General features: G+C 34.9%; 1 protein-coding gene across 2 annotated transcripts in view; it reads left to right on the top strand.

Moving 5' to 3' along the window:
* Br140 (bromodomain-containing protein 140) overlaps nucleotides 1–21989 on the top strand; it is a 416387-nt gene that overhangs the window by 304521 nt on the left and 89877 nt on the right. For both annotated transcript variants that reach the window (XM_090413932.1, XM_090413852.1), the window contains exon 13: nucleotides 17912–18010. In XM_090413932.1, the coding sequence (XP_090270058.1) occupies nucleotides 17912–18010 (99 nt within the window). The remainder of the gene's footprint in view (nucleotides 1–17911; nucleotides 18011–21989) is intronic.

The raw sequence follows: 21989 nt of genomic DNA, 5'->3' as shown, positions 1-21989 counted from the left end.
GCCTATCAACCAATTTCTGCAACCCACAAATGTTCAACCTGTTCTCATAAGGTTCATTCCATAGACATGCCATCATCTTGGTCACTCGTCTCTGGATCCTCTCCACCTCCTCCCCATCCAGAAGAAACCCTGGGCCCATATCTGGGCACAGTAGTCTAGATGGGGTCTTATCAAGGCTCGATACAGGGGAACAATAACCTGTTTGTCTCTGCCTGCTAAAGTATTTTTCACCAACCAAGTGATTTGATGAGCTGATTTAGCCACTTTTGCAATGTGTCTCCTAAACTTCAACTCCCTGTCCACCAACACACCCAAATCCCTGGCCTTGTCAATCTCCTGGAGTACAGTTCCACCAATGTGATATACTGCTGCTAATCTTTTCACCCCAAAATGCATAACCTTACATTTTGTCACATTAAATTGACATCCATTCTCCTTAGCCCAGTTTTCCAAACTATCCAAATCATCCTGCAAAATTTTGACATCCTGCGCACTCACTATTGCTCTACCCAACTTTGGATCATCAGCAAACAAATGAACAGTTCCTCTCAGATCCTTTTCTATATCGTTAATGAACAAATTGAACAGTAGTGGTCCAAGAACAGAACCCTGTGGCACACCAGTAGTCAGAGGCCGTCTTTTGGACTCTACACCTGAATAAACCACTCTCTGATATATCTCCATCAACCACCCTCCTATCCATCTCACCAAACTTATGTCCATCCCCATATGCTGCAGTTTACTGATTAGAATTCCATGTGGTATCCTGTCAAAGGCCTTAGGAAGGTCCAGTAGAATCACTGTAAACTCATTAACCTTATCCAGTTCAGCTATCACTGTGTTATAAAACGTGAGCAAGTTACTGAGGCATGATCTACCTTTCACAAAACCATGTTGTCCTCCATACAGTATCCCCAATATGTCCCCCATCCCATTTTCATCTATCCAATCCTATATTTTCCTCTTGACTACTTTCTCCAAGACCTTGACAACGATTTCTGATATGCTGATCGGTCGGTAATTTACAACAGCAGTCTTGGAACCTCCTTTATGCAGTGGAACTATTTTACCCTCTTTCCACCCCCTTGGGACTAACTCAGACCTGAGACTCAAATTGAACAAAATGGTCAAGGGTAATGACAATTCTTTAGCCGCTTCACGTATGGCACGAGCTGGTATACCATCCAATCCCACAGATGTATTGACATTGAGGTTTTGTAATAGACTATTCACCTACACTTCAATCACCACAATTCCCATATAAGCTGTTGGTTCTTTTATTCCTGCAATGTCACCACCTGGATGATGTACTCTTGCAAAGTGCTCGCTCGGTAATTCCACTATATCAACTGATTTGGTTACCTCCCTACCTTCGGTATTCTTTAAAATCATTCTGCTGTATATACATTTTTTTTTTACTTGCAACATATCGAAAAAACTGCTTGGGATTCTCTTTAGCCTGCATGGCTAATGCCTTTCATAATCCGCTTTTACTTTTCTTACTACACTCGTTACCCTTCTGGCCTGCGCTTTATACCGTTCATATGCCTGCCAGTCACCTTTCTCCTTAAATTCTCTCCGCAGTTGTTTCCTTTTTTTTGTAGCTAAAGCTTAATGGTGTTATTCATCCATTTAACCCCGACTTGATTTATTATTTCGACTCTAGGTATACAGTCAGCCATTGCCTCCTGCAAACACTTCTTAACTGCCTCCCATGCACTGTCAACATCCAGCCCCTGCAGTTTTAATTTTGTTTATGAAGTGTTGCATGTTCTTTATACAAGAATTACAAATTATTAGCAATACATTTATAAATAGTGGCTATATCAAAAATACCATCTATAAAGTTCTTAAATTTCATAAAAAAAATACATATAATATAGATTACAGTAAAACCATAGCTATCCTATATATTAAAGGTTATCGGGTAAAATAAATAGAATTCTACACCAAAATTTGTATATATGAATTGTTTAATCATTTTTCTCCAGAAGCAGAAATATTGCATTGCTTAGTATGCCCATACTCTGTTGCTCAAAGTATCTATTAAAATTATGTATGTAGATAATTCTTATAGAGGGTTACAGTAGTTTGGACAAAATATTGGTTTACAGCAAATAATAAAGAATGAAAATTCTTTCTGAATATTTTTTAACAAAATTAGAATATAAATGCAATTTCTACATTCCTCTAAGACACTGTTTCTCAGACTTCAGATATCCTTGTACCCCTTCTTAAATTTTCATTATTACCAAGTACCCCCTTATCAAAATATAATAATAACAAATAAATAAAACGTATATTTCACTGTAAATGTCTCTTTTATTTGAATTTAGATTTACATATAAACAAAAAAAATATTTATTTTTAATAGAACAAAATTTATAAAAATACTATAAATTTTTACTTAATTTAAATAATTTATCATCAATGAGAGGAGTGAAATTGCTTATGGTGGGATAAAATTTCAGCAAAATTTGGCTCTGTAGTTGATAATTTCAATCTCAGATGTGGTTCGACATCTATAATGCAGTTCCTCTTCTTCGTCTTAATATCTACAAGTGCCAAAAATCCAACTTTGCATAGATATGAACTTGGCATAAATGAACCTTAGAGCTTTATCTGTTAATTCAGGAAATTCATTCTGTATTTGTAGATAATGTATTCTCGTTATATTTGTTTTTTAGGAAACCATCAGAAGTTAGTTCTAAAAGTTGTTCTTCTATTGGCGACAGACTCTTTAACATAGACATTGAAAAGATATCTTATTCACTCAATATTAATGTCCAATTCAGGGAAATACTTTTCTAAATTCATTTGTAAGCTTTGTAAATGCTGCATGATAGTAATTTCACATCATCATCAATTTGTTTATTTGAACTTGCGAGCAATTCATGAAGAGATGGAAACACATCAAATTTTCCATTACCAACCCTCTTTTGTCATAACTTCATCTTTGTGAATGTGGCATTCACTTTATCTTGGACATGAAATATAGAAATTTCCTTGTCTTGTAAAGACAAATTAAGATATGCTAATTGACTGAGCCATTTCCGGTTATATAAATGTTTTTTTCCAATTCAGACTTTCCAAGAAAAACTTGTAGTTCATTCCGAAGTTCAAATAAATGAGTAAGGACTTTTCCATGAGAAAGCCAACAAACATCAGTATGAAAAAGAAGTTGTGTATGATTCCCATTTCTTTGCAAAGTTGAGAGAAAAGTTTGGCATTTAGAGGGAACCTTTAATATAATTTGTGACTTTTACAGCTTCTTCCAGATCTTTTCTTCAGTCTGTAGACATTCATATGTGTAGCCAAAGCCTCGCTGTGTATTTAGCAGTGTGTCGACTTTGTATCTGGTGCAACAGCTTGAATTCTTCAGACAAGCTCTTTTTTAGAACCGACCATTGATTTTGCTCTGTCTGTGCTTATTCCAACACAACACAACACAACTTTTCCAATCAAGCTAGTTTGATGCATAAATGTGTATTTATAGTGCTGAATATTTCTTCTCCTGTTGTATGTTCTGGCAAGGGTTGGTAAAATAAAATCATTGTCAAGAAGTTTGTAATTTTTTTATTCTCCGTACGTAACAAACACTAGAAGATTTGCAAAATTCAGAATGGCGGTGGATTCATCAACCTGCAACGCATAATAATGACTCTTATGTATATCAGATAACAATGTTTGTTTTATATTTTATCCATTTCAGTGATTCTTCGATGAACAGCACTATTCAAAAAGCAAATCCGATCAAAAAACCTTTTTGCGTTACCAAACATAATTTCTGTTATTATTTTTGCTGCTAGCTTGACCAAAGTTTCACCAATTGTTTCCGCTGTACCACTTTTTGCTATTAATGGCGACACATGATATGAAGTTTCTAAAGCCTTCATATTTTCACCTCCTGACACAATCAACATCATTTTCTGAGATTCTTTTAAATTTTTTAGTTTATTTCGAAAAAATTCTACAGGTTTGTCCTTGTAATCATTGTTTCGATTCAAAATGGTGATTTAAATTAGATGGTTTGATGCTTTCGTTTTTTTTAGTTTCACCACAAATGACGTGTAATGGAATAGATTCTTCATTTCCCGTCCATGAAAATCCACATTTCAAGCAATTCATATTATATTTACGAAGTTTTTTCATTGTCTTCCTAGTTGGCTCTTTAGAGGTCAGACGAGACACCCTTATCACTTTGATTTGATCCAGATATAGTATCAATGTTTTCTTGTTGCTTACAGCTACTTGTATCTGCTATATTGCTCTCTTTTGGTTTTTATAAATCTAGTCTTTAACCAATGATCCATACTTAAGAATTTGAAAGCTAAAAAATGTACTGTATTTACTCGAATATAACTCTCACTTTTTTTCCCATAAAGCTAAAAAATTGTTGTGCAAGATATATGCAGGGAATTTTGGAAACTAAAGTTTTCAGAAAATAACCGAAAATGGGTATGACTTACAATGAAGTTCCAGTTCGCTATTGCTACTTCCAGCCTCGAGAGTGGTTTCCTTGTGTGCATCGTCAAAGTCATCTACCCAAATAACGTCATCTTCTTTCCCTTTACACTCAATTCTCCATTTACACGGTAGATTGGTTCCAGAAAAAACCATAAATGAAACCATCTAAAAAAGAATACAGTGCATATAAAAAAATAGAAGAATGGTTCCAGATGAAAATCCGATATGAACAATAAATTATTTACAAACAAAATATATGAAAATCATCAAATAAAACTATTTAATTTTAATGGAATGTTGTTGTTTTTTTATTTTAAAGACTTATTTAAAGTATATACATATGTATCTTTCTTAAAAAAACAGTGTGTCACTAATAAAACAGAAATTTCAAAAGGCTCAAATACACCATGCAAAGGGTTATTAGTTAAATTTTATTTGCCATCACTGACAGTAGCCACATTCTTTTGTGTGAGACTGGAATTAAATCACTTCCATTTCTTACAACACTTTGGTCTTATTTCATACTGAAATAGTGAAATGTTTTCTTCAGTAAAATGAACTCTGTAACTAATCGTTGAGATCCTGTTTTGACTAGATCTTTGTATAATTCTTCATATCGCACCATACATGACTTCAGTTCACATTTAAACTGTTCAATTTGTTCAGTATTTGGATCATGTGGAAGAGAACGACTTTGCCATTTACTAGCCATTTGAAGCCCTTCTTTAGTTACTAATGCAGTGAGTGAAATCTCTTCATCATCATCATCACCACTTTTTTTCTTTTTCATTGAAATTCTCAAGGACAGCTTCCATTATTTCATCATCAACCATCATCATCATCATCATCATCAAATTCCTGCCATGTACCCTCAAGGGGTGTACAGGATATGACAGTACTACATGAAAAAATTACATCATTACTAACTTCCTATCTACAATTTTCCTCCAAATCAGTCTGTTACTTGTCAAGACTCCAACATTATCAGATCTTATATCTCTATCGTCTAAGGCACTTTGTACCGTATCAATCCACCTATATCTTGGTCTTCCTCTGGGTCGTTTTCCTGCCAACCTGGCAGAGAACACTTGTTTTGCTAATCTTTCCTCTCCCATTCTATTTAAGTGACCATACCACCTGAGATTAGCTCTGCTAACGCATTCCTGGATGCTGACAATGTCAAGTTCTTTCCTAATATCCTCATTTTTAATATGATTTTGCCATTGATGCCATCTGTTCACGCCTCTAATCTTTCTCAGGACTCTCATATCTGCGGTCTCTAGTCTTTGGTCAAGTGTTTTACTTCTGACCCAGCTCTCAGATCCATAAGTTAAAACTGGTTTGAACACTGTCTTGTATACAGCTAATTTAGTGTTCCGACTAATTTCTTTCTTATTCCATATGAATTTATTCAATTGACTTCCCACGATACCAGCTTTGCTGATTCTGTTGTCTATTTCTATATTTAGTTTACCATCTTCAGTAAAAATTGTGCCTAAGTAGCTGAAATGTTTTACTTGTTCCACAGGTTCTCCATTCACAACACAGTTGACATTTTCAATGATTCTGCCTATTTTCATTGTCTTTGTCTTTTTATTGCTGACCTTCATACCATATCTATTACAACAGCTATTCAATTTAGTCAGGGAATCTTGCAGACTTGTAGCGGATTTATTTAGAAGTATAACATCATCCGCATAAAGCAAAGAGCTGACATTAACATCTCCAATTTTGATATCTGGTTTAATACCACATTCCTTCATAATGTGATCCATATAGATAATGAATAACAGAGGGGATAATGTACATCCTTGTCTCACACCAGATTTAACATTAAACCATCTTCCTGTACTTCCTTCAATTCTAACTGCTGACTCACAACTCAAATAAAGACTAAGTATTGCTTGATATAATGCCCCATTGACACCATATGACTGCAGCGTATTGAATAGCTTCTCTCTTGGCACCTTGTCATATGCCTTTTCCAAATCGACAAAACTTAAATACAGATCTTTGTTATATTCCCATGCTTTCTCGACTATTTGTCGTAAAGTTTCATCATCAACCATCACTCTTCAATATCTGCAGACGAAAAATCATCAAATTCTGCTCTGCCAACTGCATGTGCTAATCTGATATTGTGATATTCAGTTGTATCCAAAGGTATGGGGTTTTTCTTTTTCACATATTCTAGCTAAATAGCTTTTCAGCATGCATTTAAAGTTGATGGTTTCAATTCTGATAATGCCAACTTAGCAAGTTTGATACGATTCAAAATAGAAAATTTCTTCCACATATCAATAACTGTGAATAAATTATTCTTATCTAATTTATCCAAAATGTTTTGGAATGTTCTTCTTATGTAGTAAGTTTTGAAAGTAGTGATCACACTCTGGTCTAGTGAATTGTATTAGGTAGCAGTAAACAAAATTAGCAGCTGTTCTAAAACAGGATGGCTAGGCACATTGTCTATAATCAATAAAACTTTAAAGTCTGGACCCCCCCCCCCCCCCCCCCAATCGAATAGTGTTTAACTTCTGGAACAAAATAGTGATGGAACCATTCATTAAAAATTTATTTTGTAACCCAACCTTTGTTTGCCTTCCGGTGCACTGGGAATGTGTTAAAATCCAGCCTGTGGTCTTCGGGATCAATTAATGAGTAATGGTTTTAAACATTTCGAATCATAAACAAGAAGTGATTGTTTAGCAAACAGCTTAACTCCTTCCAAGCAACTTTATATGGGTGAGCCTCCAGTAACGGACCAACTTAACTTCGAGGAATCTGCATAGCACCCTTCTGCCTTACTGGGACCAACAGCAAGTGAATGTAACATCATCTGTCGGCTTAACTTCGGGGAATCATAATTACAAAAATTGATTTTTTTTGTTGTCGCTGCAGTTGTCTACATTCTGTAGTGTAGAGTAATCTCTGATATTTAAAACATCGAGGGGGGGGGGTCTCCAAAATTCAAGGTTAAGTACACATGTACTATTCTAGGAAATGATAATTATAATGGAAATTTGTAATAGAACTTAATTCAAACAGAAATTTTAAAAATTTCTGTTTGAATTAAGCGCTATTTGAACTATGTAAAATCAAATATGCCATGTAAAAAAAAAGCCTGGTAAAAAAGAGAATTAACTGTATTTCAAGTAAAAATTACCAGTAATTTACAGGACTTGTGATACCTAATAAACAATCCTTCACAAATGACTAATGAGAAGTGAAACAGATAGCAATGGTAGACCAGTAGAGATAGAGCAGTTATGAAGACGTGCATATGATTGGTGCAGTATTAACAAAAGATTGCATGACCCAAAGACAAAAGCAAGCTGGCAGTTGAGTTGAAATGCTACTTCTCTTCAACCAAATTCCATAATATCTGAAACACATTCACTATATATTTCTTAGTTTTAACATGTCAAACAAAACCAGATGTTGTTGGTTTTGTTTGACAACTTAAACAACATATGGCTTTGTTTAAGTCTATAGAGCAATTTTTGTGGGACGTCACATGTGATTCATTAGTTAATGCTGTTTTTATCCCAGTTCTCTGTAATTGTACTATTTGTTGAGAAATATATTACACAGCCTGCAAATGTCTCTGTATCTTATTCAGTGACATAATAAAACTACTTGTTTTTTTTCTTGCAGACGGAAGAGTTTTTCTTGCATCTGCAGTATAGTGGTTGTTGGGGAGGGCGTGTTGTTTACCGCAGGGCGATAGTAACTCACTTACATATACATTTAAAATAATTCTTTTTTTCTTAATAATGATTTTTGCATTAATGATGCATATCCAAAAATTGCCATGTACCCCCGGAAGACCTTTCACGTACCCACAGAAGTATGCGTACCACACTTTGAGAAACACTGCTCTAAGAGGACTAAGAAAATATTCAGACAGTAGACAGTTGCATATCCATTTAATGCAACACAAGTATTGTAGATCCCCAGTAGCAAAGCACCCAGATATAGTTTTTGCTATATCTGGGTGCTTTATAGACCTTGTGCTGTATATCGATTATGTTACCTCTGTAGCACACTTGGAATGATATATTTCATTGTACTGAAAAGACCCAGATTCAAATCCTATCTAGAACATGAGGAACATTCATATCAGTTAGTTTTTCTCACACAGAGGTAGTAGTTTTTCATTTCCATTCTCCCACCTATAAAGCAGAGGCCACATACAGACATAGCAGACTATGAAGATTGGAATGATCAAGATAACCTAGCAATGGTTTTAGAAGAAGCCAGTTTACATTTGTAATGCCAGACTGTTTGTTTCACAAAATACAAATAATCATATAGGGCCATAGAACAACTGTCATGCTTATTGGAGGCATGGAATGTTACTTCCATTTTTTTAAATCTTTTGCACAGTGCATGTTTCTTCTCCCCTCCCCCCATTACATGCACTGCAAGTGATGGTCTAACCAGACTTACCAATTAATTGAACATGGAATTTTTTCAAGCCATTGGTGATATTATACTGGACATGTAACACCACCCAGGATCATATAATACTTAGGACTCTTTAATGTTTAGAACACAAAGTTGCTCCCCTTTTCTACATAAATCAAGCCAGAAATGAAGTAGAATCACATACTATCACTTATAATGTAATATACCATATAGTCTGTAATTTACTTAGCTATCTATCCCAACTGCATATGTTCCCCCTCCATAAAATGATTTGAGAATGTACTTTTGTCAAATGACACATTCCCTTGCCAAAGGTTCTGAAACCAGGGATCTCCACTTTTCAATGTACTCTACCTCAAGATTTCCTTACTTCACTTTATAGCTTTCATTTTCTGACTTTATGACTCTCTTAATTCAGACAGCCATGCTGCTCGTTTTTGACTAGTTACCTCTAAAAGTTGATTTCACAGAGTCCAATTACAGGATTGTGAGATTATCTCCTAGAAGTTTAAACATCTTTTACACAAACTAGATTCCCTTTTCTGACTTCACAGATCAAGCCGAAAGGGTAGCCAAATTATTTACTGTCTCATAATCTGACACAAATAGTTAACCCACAAACTACAGTACCAGACAATCCTCATCATTCTTCCAACATTCTGGACCTTTTCTTAACCAGCTCTCTCCAATTATACTGTAAATCTGCTCTCTTCTTGGCAACTCAGATCACATTCATATCCATGTCTTCTTTTCTGCAGAGATCACTTTCCTCCTGGCCAATGTCTGCATTGGCACAAGGATGGTGACAGTTGGTATGAGTTCATTACCAGAATGAGGGGAAGGCCCTCATTCCAGTAAGGAAGCGTTCTTTCTGGAAATCACAAATCTTGTTTATGATTTTTGGAAAGAAACATCCTTTTTTCCAGTTAAGTTAAAAATGTCTAAAAATTATATTCTTGTTTCATCCTTTATCCAAGTCTAAGCGAAGTTTGCGCATGAAGTTTTTTTGCACAACAAGGCTACTTGCATATGGAGGCTAATGATTTCACATTAATTGCATTATGGGAAAGGCTACTACCCAGACAGATTTCTATCTTTATTAAGGTCTCATCAGCGGGAGCCAGACCTAAGTATATGCAAACAAACTTTGCAAGTGAAATACATTCATGACATCTGGGTTAGTTTAATTTTTTTTTTTAAATTTAAGTATTTTAATAATAAGGTATTATACCTTTTCACTATTTGTTTGTGAGATATATATGACTTCTGCATTAATTCAACCTTGGTGTTCTTTCTGGATCTGGCTCCCACTGATGAGACCTCAAAGAAGGTCAAAACTGGTTTGGATAGTGTTCCTAACCATAATCCATAATGCTTAGCATTATACATCAGAGGTGTTCAACCCGTTGATCGCAGAGCGATATTTGGTCGATCTCTTGTGTATCCCTCCTTACTTATGTTAAACTGTGAATGAAATTGTTTTGTATTTTTTTTTTTTTTTTCAGCTCTACTAGAATAGTAGAGCTGTAAAGTTGAAGTTTACCGTTAGCTGTGCTTAGAATTATAGTGCCTAAAGAATTAATCGAATGCCGGAGGAATGAACAATTGTGCATATAAAACATAGTTAAGGAATTATTATGTATTGCCTTATTTCATGAGTGATCAGTAGTACTTTATGCAACAACGTTTGTTTATGTGTATTGTGATGGATGATTAATTCAGTTATTGCTTAGAAGAATTACTTTAATGAGTGCCGTTTACTGTTTAAGTATTTACAGTTATAAAAAGTGTATATGTATAAGTAGATGGAGATAGAAGATTATTGGTAAGATTATTCCAACCATTAATATTTCTATACAGAGAAGTGTGTGAGTTTCATTCTAGAATTTCCTTATATTAACAGTAACTATTGCGGAGGATTAACTGAAGTGTAAAATTAAAAGTGTTTGTTTGTGAAGAAGTGTTACTGCAATTTTATTGTATTTGGAACTTAAGGAACTGTGAGAAAACTGTAATAGAGATAGCAGAATTATCATTGTCTGAGTTTGTATGACTGTATTGCCAGGAAGGCTGAAGTGTTTCTAATAACTTAATTAGTGATTTGAAGTTAAGTGTAAAATTTGTGATTCTAAAATTAAATGTTTGTTTTTGTTAATGAAAAGTTGTATTTTGCCTGAATCTCTTTTACTGCACCATTCATAAAATATTCGAACCAAAGCGGGTAAATTGAGTAAGTTAAATATACTTGGCCAGTATATATAATAACAACATATAAAGGAAGGGTAGTTGGGAGTTGGTTTATCTTCAATTCTTGAACTAATTCAGATATAAAGTGGCGCAGTCTTTAAATATAAATTTTCTTTATATTTGAATTAGAAATCAACTTACAACTTATCAATTAGTTAAGAACATCGTAATAGTAATCATGTCGGATCCAAAATATAGATTAAGAAGTAGTAGGATCCAACACTTACAAATTTAATTAAAACTGAAAACATAATATTTTATTTATCATTATTTTGTATTATTTTTAATTTGATTTAAGTGTATTGCTATTGTTTATTTATTTTTCATTAAAATTGTCAAATAAGTAATTTTCTTATAAGTCCGGGTAAATGAATTAATTTGGATCAGTGGAAGTCAAACAGCGAACCGAGTGAATACGATTATAAGCAAAATGTAAAAACTTGATTGTAGCTTAAATATTAAATATTCCAAAGCACATTACATCGATTTTTTACTTAGGTTAAGTCTCATGTGAATATTGTAAAAAAATAAACCTTGTTTGTATCGGTATAGTTTGTATTAGATGTTTTTGTAAATAACTCTTTTGAAGCTAACTGTATATATTGCTTTAATAAGAATATGTTAGAGTGTTAAAAACAAAGGCAATGTTTTTGTCGCCGAAGCTGTACATGGCAGCATTAGAATGATTGTTATTGAAACTTGTATGTATGAGAAAGGCTTGCAGCTTCAAAGTGTAAGCATCTCCGAAGTCAGTCAGAAAGAGTTCAAACAACTTTCCGATGGCCGGCAACTTACAATCAAAAGAAAGCGGAGGAGAACAAAAGGTGTGCTGAACTTGAAACTTAAGATGAAAGACTCATACCGATTCTTTGGGAGTTGCCAAACTTCATGCGAGGTCTCAGAGGAGGCCTAATAAAAAGGGACTGAAGCAAGCAGAAGGGGTCCCGGTTCCAGAATTGCTGTCAGAGAGGAGGCCGCCCAGACCAGAGTCACAATCAGAGAGACTGCCTGGATCCACGTTGCTTGAGAGAGGAGTTTCGCGCTTCCAGAAAGGAGCGTTTCAGTTCGAGATGTCGCTAGACTGAGACTACTTCTAGGCTGCAGACAAGGTTTCAAATTGCCGAAAGGAAGAGTTCCAATTTGCCAGAGAAAAGTTTCCAGGCCAGGTTAATGTCAGACATTCACCAGTGTATTACGTTTTCATTACAATTTGATGAATCAAATGACTTCACTGATATTGCTCAGTTAATGGTATTTCAAGATTATTCAAGTAAAGAAGAACTTTTGAAAATTATACCATTATTGGGAAGGACTAGAGGAGAAGACATTTTTTCGGCATTTGATGAATTTGTGAAACAACACAACTTCCGCATTTTAAACTTGTGTCTATTACTACTGATGGTGCTCCTGCAATGAAAGGTAATAAATCAGGCTTCATTTCATTATGTAAAAACAGTGACACATATCCAGATTTTTTAACGTACCACTGTATTATTCACCAACAAGTATACTGTGTAGTAAAAGATTAAACACAAAATATGTTTTGGATATTACATTTAAAATTGCAAATTCTGTTCGAGGAAAAGCCCTGCAATGGCAGTTATTTAAATTTCAGGCAGATGATGATAGGGAACTTCTGTTATACAATAATGTTCGCTGGCTCAGCAGAAGTCAATTTTTAGAAAGATTTCTTGTATTAATTAACGATATAAAAATTTTTCTTGATGAAAAAGGAGATATTTATCCACAATTGAGTGATAAAAGATGGTTGTTACACTTATCATTTTTAGTAGATTTCTGTACGAAATTAAGCAATTTAAATTTAGAGTTACAAGGTAGAGATAAAAATTTAATTGATATGTTAAGTTCAATAAAAACTTTCCAACAATACTTTTATTAAAGAAAAATATAAATTACTGTGAATTTAGACATCTCCCATATTTATTAGAATTTTAATTTATTAGAATCAAGAAATGCTTTGCTATGATTTAAAAGTATTTATTTGTGAAGTAGTAGTTGAGGAAGAAATAAATTCAAGATTTAAAGATTTTAATAAAACTGAAATGATTGTATCTTTTATCAATAATCCATTTCAAGAAAACTTGAACGTCACAGAAATTTCAAATAAAATTAGTGAGCTGTTTGATATAAACCAAGCTGAAGTAGAACTTGAGATAATAAACATTCAGAATAGTTTATATTTAAAATCAATAAACAATGAAGTCATTTAGAAATATGCACATGAAAAATTCCTAATATTAACTGATATTGCGCAAAAAATTCTATCGTGTTTCGGATCGATATACTTGTCAGAATCTGCTTTTTCAAATATGACTGTCATAAAAAATCAGTTAAGAAACCAAATTACAAATTATCATTTGGATGATTGTCTGATTGGCCACTTCTTTATATCAACTTGACTATGAAATTGTTGCGAGGTCCAAACAATGCCAAATTTCACATTAACTTTTTTTTTTAAATCAACCAGCATTTCCTGTTGTAACTTGTGAGTTTGTAATCAATCTGTTGTTTTTTCTAACTTTGGTTTTCCAAAATAGAGAAATAAATATTTTATTCCAATATATATATATATATTTGTTATATTAAAATAATTAAAAGTGATAAATAAATTTTTAAACACACAAAGTTTTTAGTTGTGTATTTTTTTTAGTTGTTTATTTGTGCATAATCAGATATCGGGTTGGAGGAACATGATCTATATAAGAAAGTAGATCGCCGAATAACTTTTTATAGAAAAGTAGCTCGTGCAGTAAAAAAGGTTGAACACCACTGATATACATACATGAAAGGATGTGTTCTCTGCTTTATGTGAATACCAGGGTAATTAATGTGAAGTCATTAGCCTTTATATACAAGTTAGCCTTGTCATGAAGAAATTCATGTGCAAACTTTGTTTGCATAAATGAATAAAGAATGTAACAAGAATATAATTTCTTGTGATTCATTTTTAATTTAATTTATAACCAAGTGAAAAAACTTTCTGTAACCTTTTTTTTTCCAAAGCGTAATCTGGTTTCTGTAAATATCATTCAACATCTCATCATTTAGTCTATCGGAGGTATTAGTTAGAGACGCCTTCCTGTATCAAGAACTCTTTATTCAACTTAATCTTCCAAGTCCAAGTGGGAACCACTGTCTCCCAATCTTACACCAAAGAGAAGGAAGTCTCATGAGATTCATTCTTAAGTGTCATGCAGTCAAAGTTAACTTGATAACTGAACAACTTCTTCCAACTTTAAATAATGCTCTCTATGTGTGTGGTTTACCATCTTCTGTCATTCATGTAATATGAAGGTCACAGAAAAACAGCTTGATTGACAATTGTTATTTCCACAATCAGCACTTGCAAACGGATTCGAATTTTATTAGCAGAAGATGGTTTATGTGGTCTTCACTCTAATTCGGAACTAAAGACTGGAACGTATTTTAATCCCAGTTGCAAGAAAGGGGAAGCTTTCTTCACATGAACATTTTTCCTACCCTGTCTTACACCTCTTGGAGTGCTGACAGATATTGTTTAATCAAGTTGCACCAAGCTCTCATTAGATCGAAATTTGATTTTGGGTCCCAGGTCTATGCTTCTACCGGAGAGAGAGAGAGAGAGAGAGTACCCTGTGATGGGTGGACTCTCTCCACATCAAGCCATAAGAATTGCAACTGGAACATTTCCAAACTTACCAGTCCCTGTTTTATAAATTCAGGCAAATGAATCACTCTTGTTGCTCTGACATCAACAGCTGTCTTCTCTCTAAACTACTAAAATAAAAATCCTACTAGACCATCCCATGTAGTTATGGACATCTTTTTTTTCCCATGGTGAAAGAAAGAATCCGTACAACACTAATGAGATTGCAATATCATCCTGTGATTTGCAGACAAAAAGTGCTCTAGATATTAGTTTAGACAATATTATACAGACATCCCATCCTTGTGTTATCTACAGACGCTCTTTCATGCACATAGAAAGAATCATTTGATTTTGTGCCTGCTTATATGAATAGTTTCAGAATAAGAGGCTAATGGGATCTTCTGCTGTTTTCCCAGACAAGATAATGTCTACTCAGATCCCACCAGAATGTAACTGCTTCACTTTTCAGCTGTATATTATAGAGCTTTCCTTGAACCACCTTAGACTGCAATGCTAAAAAAGATTATTATTATATGGACACCTCCACAGAGTTCAAACACTTGTCGCAGGAGACCCAGACAATCTACACAATCTATCATACCTTTCCTTGAACCCATCATAACTGACTCTGGCAACTCACTCACAATTCTCAAGCAAAAAAATTTAGTCCTTACACCTCTACAACCACACCTTTATTCAACTTCCAAGGATGACTCCTTGTTCTAGCACCTCCAGCTGAGGGCTGAAACATTTCCCCTGCATTCAATCCTATAAAACCCTTTAAGAAACTTAAATGTTTCTATCATATCCCCTCTTTTTCTCCTATCAACCATCTTTTGCAATCCACACACCCTCAGTCTATCCTCATAGGAAACATTCCACAGATCCCTCACCATCTTGGTCGCTTGCCTCTGAATCTCATCCCCAGGAATCCCAGATCTCACTCAGTACAGATGGGAACATATCAAGATCTTTTAAAGAGGAATAACTTCATTATCTCTACTTCTTAGTGTGTTCTTCAATAGCCAAGTAATCTTATGGGCTCCCTTGGCAATATGTCATCTAAACTTAAACTCTCTGTCTACCACCACTCATAAATCTCTAGCTTCATCTATATCGTGGAGTAAGACCCATCAATATGGCACACAGGTTAATCTATTTATTCCAAAATGCATAACTTTACATTTGTCCACATTAAACTGACATCTATTATCTTTTGCCATACTGACAACCTATTTAAAATGTCTTGCAAGCTCTCCACTTTATTAACTGTTTACCCTACCTAATTTCTCATCATCAGCAAACAACTACGTATTTCCTTTCAGGCTATTTCCTATATCATTAATGTACAAATTAAACAGCAGTGGTTCCATCACTGAACCTTGTTGCATGCCGGTAATTACCTGTTTTTGCCATAATTTTGTCCCTCCATGGACTACTTTTCAATATTTGTCTAGCAGCCAATTTCTTATCCACAAACCAGTGTCATATCCATTCTCATTTTTTTCTAATTTTTATAACCATGTTCCATGTGGTATTCCGTCAGATGCCTGTGCAAACTCCAGCAGAATCATCATGTAGCCATTCTCTTATCCAACTCAACGATTGCTCTATTATAAAAAGTTAGTAAATTAGTAATTTACTGAGGCATGACCTTCACAAAGCCATTTTGCCCTCATACAGTATCGTATATTTATCCACCAATTCTTGAATTCTCTTTTTGACTAATTTTTCCAGTACATTTACCAACACTCCTGAGATAGCGATTGGCCTATAATTTGCTACCACAATCTTAGAACCTCCCTTATGCAAGGGAATCATTTTGTCATCTTTCTCTCCCTTGAAACTCTATCAGAGACTTACATTAAAGAACATAATCAGAGGCATTGCCAATTCCTTCACACATTCTCGCAAAACTCACAATGATATCCCATCTGATCTCACAATTGTATTCGTATTGAGATTCTGCAATATTCTAAGAACCTCCAATTCATCCACCTCTTTTCCCACATCCAAGTGAGGCTACTGATGTATCATATGTAACAGACAATATTATGAAATACGCAGAGTGAAATATATATAACCAGGAATAAAATTTATTGTTGTAAGAAAAAATAATATCTTTAAGCATCAAGTACAATATTCTATAGATATGATCATGTTATATAGATGATGTTGGTTATGGATATTAATTGTGGTAATAGGATTATAGTGTGGTGTTATAATTACACCATCTTAGAAGCTTGATTAAGCTCTTGTGAAAACAGTTTGGTTATTGTTCACTGTTTGTGTTTTGGTTTGTGCATGCATTTTCCCTTTAGGCCCCTAGATAACTGATGCTAATTGTGTAGGAACACGAACACAAGAACCCATAGTTCTTGTGTTAGTGTTCAGTAACTGCTTAAGTGTTTTAAGTTGTGTGGAAGGGTGTTGATCAGAGTAGGTATCAGATGCTCTTTCATGTTGCACCATATATGTTACTGATGTGCCTGGTAGTGTAGACTGTACTAGTAGTAGTCATCATCACGAACCATGGGCTCACTGCCCATTGGTGTACGATGCCTCCTTCACTATCTTCTTCCACCTTTCTTTGTCCAGTGCACAGTGTTGCATTTTCTGTAAACCCATTCCACACCAGTCCGTTATGTTAATTGTGTTTTAATAGCCCATTCTCTGTATGGTCTATCTCTTCTGTTTACACCACCCATAATACTAAACATGAATGTCATTATCTTCCAGTCCTCACTCATTCTGCAGATGTGTCCAAATAATTGCAGCTTCTGTTGTATAATCTTTTGCATTAGGTTCTCCTTTGGTTGTATATTCCAGTAGAACTCTTCATTTGTGATTTTCTGTACCCATCCTATTCTTAGAATCTTCCTGTAACAAGTTCTTTCAAATGCCAAATTTCTTTTCTTGATTCCTTGTTTATTACCCATGTTCAGATCCATACAGTGCTCTGCTAAAGATGCATGTTTGCAGTACTCTGTAGTAGTAGTAGTAATAGTAGGCTATGTTATGTGTCTGTTATGCTAAATTACATTATTTTATGAACTAATCTAAGAAATCGCTTTTCATTTATTTTATTTTATTTATTTATTATTATTTTTTCTTTAGAAAATGATACCAAAACTGAAGAAAAGGCGCTTTCGTTAGATGAACAACTTCAGATTTTATTAGAAAAAATGGACAAGACATCTGACATAAAGCATGGAGGTAATTTCTCCTCACAACTACTATAAACTTAAATTTTATATTCAGTAAATTATTAGTCTAAATTAGTGCTTTCTCAAACTTCAGATATCCATGTACCGCTTCTTAAATTTTTATTATTACCAAGTACCCCCTTATCAAAATAATAACAAATAAATAAATAAAGTATCTTTCATTGTAAATGTCTATTTTCGTGGAAAGGCTTAGACATTGGTTATGCATTTTTTCTAAATAGCTTAAGGAAATTACAACGCATACTAGGATATACATTAAAATAAATTTTAATACACATCCAATATTTCGGCAACGTCACGTTGCCATTTTCACAGGAACTTAAAAGCAAGACACGTGCATGCAGTCACAACAAACAGTAAGTGAGGAAGAAGCAGGAAGCTATTATTTCTCCTAAAATTCCTGATGGTATCCCCTAGCGGGCGATTGGGTTCAAGGTCTTCTATTGTAGGTTTCCCAAATTTGGGACAGTCTCATGCACCCAAATTTGTTCAGGTTTGGATTGTTTCTTAGGGCCGAGGTTGATTCCATGAAAAGCCTTTCATATTTGTATTTACTATGGTGTATTATTGTGACTTTCTTCCATTGTATTCTATGGCAGGTATCCAGCGCATGGTCAGCAAGAAAATATGGGCTGTATTGATGAAACCCGATGTAGTCCTTGTGTTCTGAAATTCTGATATTTGCTGTCCTGCCTGTTTGGCCAAAGTAGGACAGCTTACAGCTGCAAGGGACCTGGTATACACCACGTAGGTCTAGGGGGGAAGTTGGTCTTTGTGAAATATTATGAAATACGCAGAGTGAAATATATATAACCAGGAATAAAATTTATTGTTGTAAGAAAAAATAATATCTTTAAGCATCAAGTACAATATTCTATAGATATGATCATGTTATATAGATGATGTTGGTTATGGATATTAATTGTGGTAATAGGATTATAGTGTGGTGTTATAATTACACCATTACACTATGATTGTGACTTTCTTCCATCGTATTCTATGGCAGGTATCCAGCGCATGGTCAGCAAGACAATATGGGCTGTATTGATGAAACCCGATGTAGTCCTTGTGTTCTGAAATTCTGATATTTGCTGTCCTGCCTGTTTGGCCAAAGTAGGACAGCTTACAGCTGCAAGGGACCTGGTATACACCACGTAGGTCTAGGGGGGAAGTTGGTCTTTGTGAAATATTATGAAATACGCAGAGTGAAATATATATAACCAGGAATAAAATTTATTGTTGTAAGAAAAAATAATATCTTTAAGCATCAAGTACAATATTCTATAGATATGATCATGTTATATAGATGATGTTGGTTATGGATATTAATTGTGGTAATAGGATTATAGTGTGGTGTTATAATTACACCATTACACTATGATTGTGACTTTCTTCCATCGTATTCTATGGCAGGTATCCAGCGCATGGTCAGCAAGACAATATGGGCTGTATTGATGAAATCCGATGTAGTCCTTGTGTTCTGAAATTCTGATATTTGCTGTCCTGCCTGTTTGGCCAAAGTAGGACAGCTTACAGCTGCAAGGGACCTGGTATACACCACGTAGGTCTAGGGGGGAAGTTGGTCTTTAGTAGAGCAGATAAGGGATGCCAATTTTTTATATGGTCTGTAACAAGAAGTTGTCATGTTTTTTTAGGATCTTTGTAATTTTTTCCGAGATGCCTCGAATATAGGGTATAGTGAGGAATTTAGAGTAATCCTTGTTATGAAGGAGGGAGGGAGGGCGGTTGTGGTTTACTGGTTTCAATATTTTTTTTGGAGGGGTGGGTAGCCATTGGCTGAGAAAGTGTTGAGAATGTGGTTTAGTTCTGTGGTTAGGGCATTGTTATTTGAACAGATAAGTTTAGCCCTGTTGTGTAGTGTCTTAATGACTCCATATTGTTGCAAGGGGGGGTGAGGGGATTGTTGGTAAATGTATCTGCCTGTGTGGGTGAGTTTTCTATAGACTGAGAAAACCAAGATTCCATCAGGCTAGCAGGTGACTAGTGTGTCTAAGAAAGGAAGGCATTTTTTTCTTCTTCTGGGGTGAATTTGATTCTGGGGTGTTGGTTGTTTAAGTGTACTAAGAAGGAGAGGAGTGCATCGGAGCCATGTGGCCAAATAGCGACCACATCATCAACATAGCGAAGCCATATGGTTGGTTTTTGTGGGGCAGAGTTCAAGGCTTTCTCTTCAAAAGTCTCCATATAAAAATTTTCCCAAGGGTGGGGAGAGTGGAGAACCTATGTCTGTCCCCTCTGTTTGTTTGTAGAATTTGTCTTGCCAAACAAAATAGCCTGAGTTCATTGTAAACTGAAATAGGGCTGTCATATCGGGAGGAAATTTTGCTCGGATTTTCTCTAAGGATTCTTTGAGTGTGGACATTTGTGAATAAGGAGGAGACATCAAAACCGACCATTACGTCAGTGTGTTTGAGTGTAAGGTGTTCTATGCTGGCTTTGAAGTGGGCTGAGTTTTTTATGTGTGAAGGTGTGTTGCCAGTATAGTGTTAGAGAGCTATGGCAAAATGTTTAGCTAGTTTGTATGTGGGGGAATCAAGGCCATCCACTATGGGACGTAATTGCACATTTTCCTTATGTATTTTTGGGATTCCATAAATACAAGGGGGGGGGGGTATGCAGTTAAATGGTTTTAATTTGTTAGTGACTTCTACAAGCTAAGAAGTGACCTTCTTAAGGAGCCTGTGTAGTTTTCTGATTTGTGAGTTGATGGGATTGATTGATCCAAAAAATATTGAAACCAATACCCCCCCCCCCCCTCACAAAAAGGATTACTCTGAATCCATCACCATATCCTATATACCGAGGCACCTTGGAAAAAATTCCAAAAATCCTAAAAAAACATGACTTAACTTCTTGTTACAGACAGTATAAAAAATTGGCAACCCTTAACGCTTCACTAAAGACCCCCCCCCCCCCAACTTATCTGGTGTATACCAGGGTCTCTTGCAGCTGTAAGCTGTCCTACTTTGTCCAAACAGGCAGGACAGCTAATATCAGAATTTCAGAACACAAGGAGACTACATCCGGTTTCACCAATACAGCCACTCTGGTTTTGCAGACCATGCACAGGATACCCACCATAAAATAAGCTGGAAGAAAGCCACGATAATACACTGTAGTAAAATCAAATACGAAAGGCTTTTCATAGAATCAGCCTCATCCCTAAGAAACAATCCAAACCTCAACAAATTTGGGTGCATGAGACTGCCCCAAATTTGGGAAACCTACATCAGAAGACCTTCAGCGCAATTGCTGATGAATACCAACATTGCCTGCTAGGGGACACCATGAGGACTTTTATTAGAAAGAATTGCTTCCTGCTTTGTTCTCATTTACTGTTTATTGTGCTTGTGTGCACGTGTCTTGCTTTTAAGTGCCTGTGAAATGACAACGTGACGTTGCCGAAATATTGGAAGTGTATTAAAATTTATTTTAATGTATATCCAATATACATTGTAATTTCCTTAAGCTATTTAGTAAAATTGTCTATTTTATTTGAATTTAGATGTACATGTAAAGAAATAAAGATGATTTATTTTTAATAAAACAAAATTTATTAAGATACTATAAATTTTTACTTAATTTAAATAATTCATTATCAATAAGAGGAGTAAAATTGCTTTTGGCAGGATCATATTTCAGCCAAATTTGGATCTGTAGATGATAATTTCAATCTCAGATGCAGTTCGACATCTATAATGTGGTTAATTTTCTTTGTCTTAATATCTTCAAGGGCCAAAAATCCAACTTCGCACAGATATGGACGTGGAAATAGAAAAATGAACCTTACAGCTTTATCTTTAATTCAGGAAATTCATTCTGTATTTGTAGCCAAAATGATGATAACATTAGTTAAATTAAGGGGATATTAAATCCCATATTATTTCAAAGCCGAACATGAAACTCAAATATGAGAATCAAAGAGTTTCATGCTGAATATAGTAAAC

This window comes from Typopeltis vanoorti, chromosome 1 (assembly GCF_054136105.1).
Source record: "Typopeltis vanoorti isolate ZY-2024b chromosome 1, IOZ_Tvanoo_1.0, whole genome shotgun sequence".
Classification (NCBI taxonomy): Eukaryota; Metazoa; Arthropoda; class Arachnida; order Uropygi; family Thelyphonidae; genus Typopeltis; species Typopeltis vanoorti.
The sequence above is the reverse complement of the archived record's forward strand: the minus strand, read 5'-3'. Positions and strand labels throughout refer to the sequence as shown.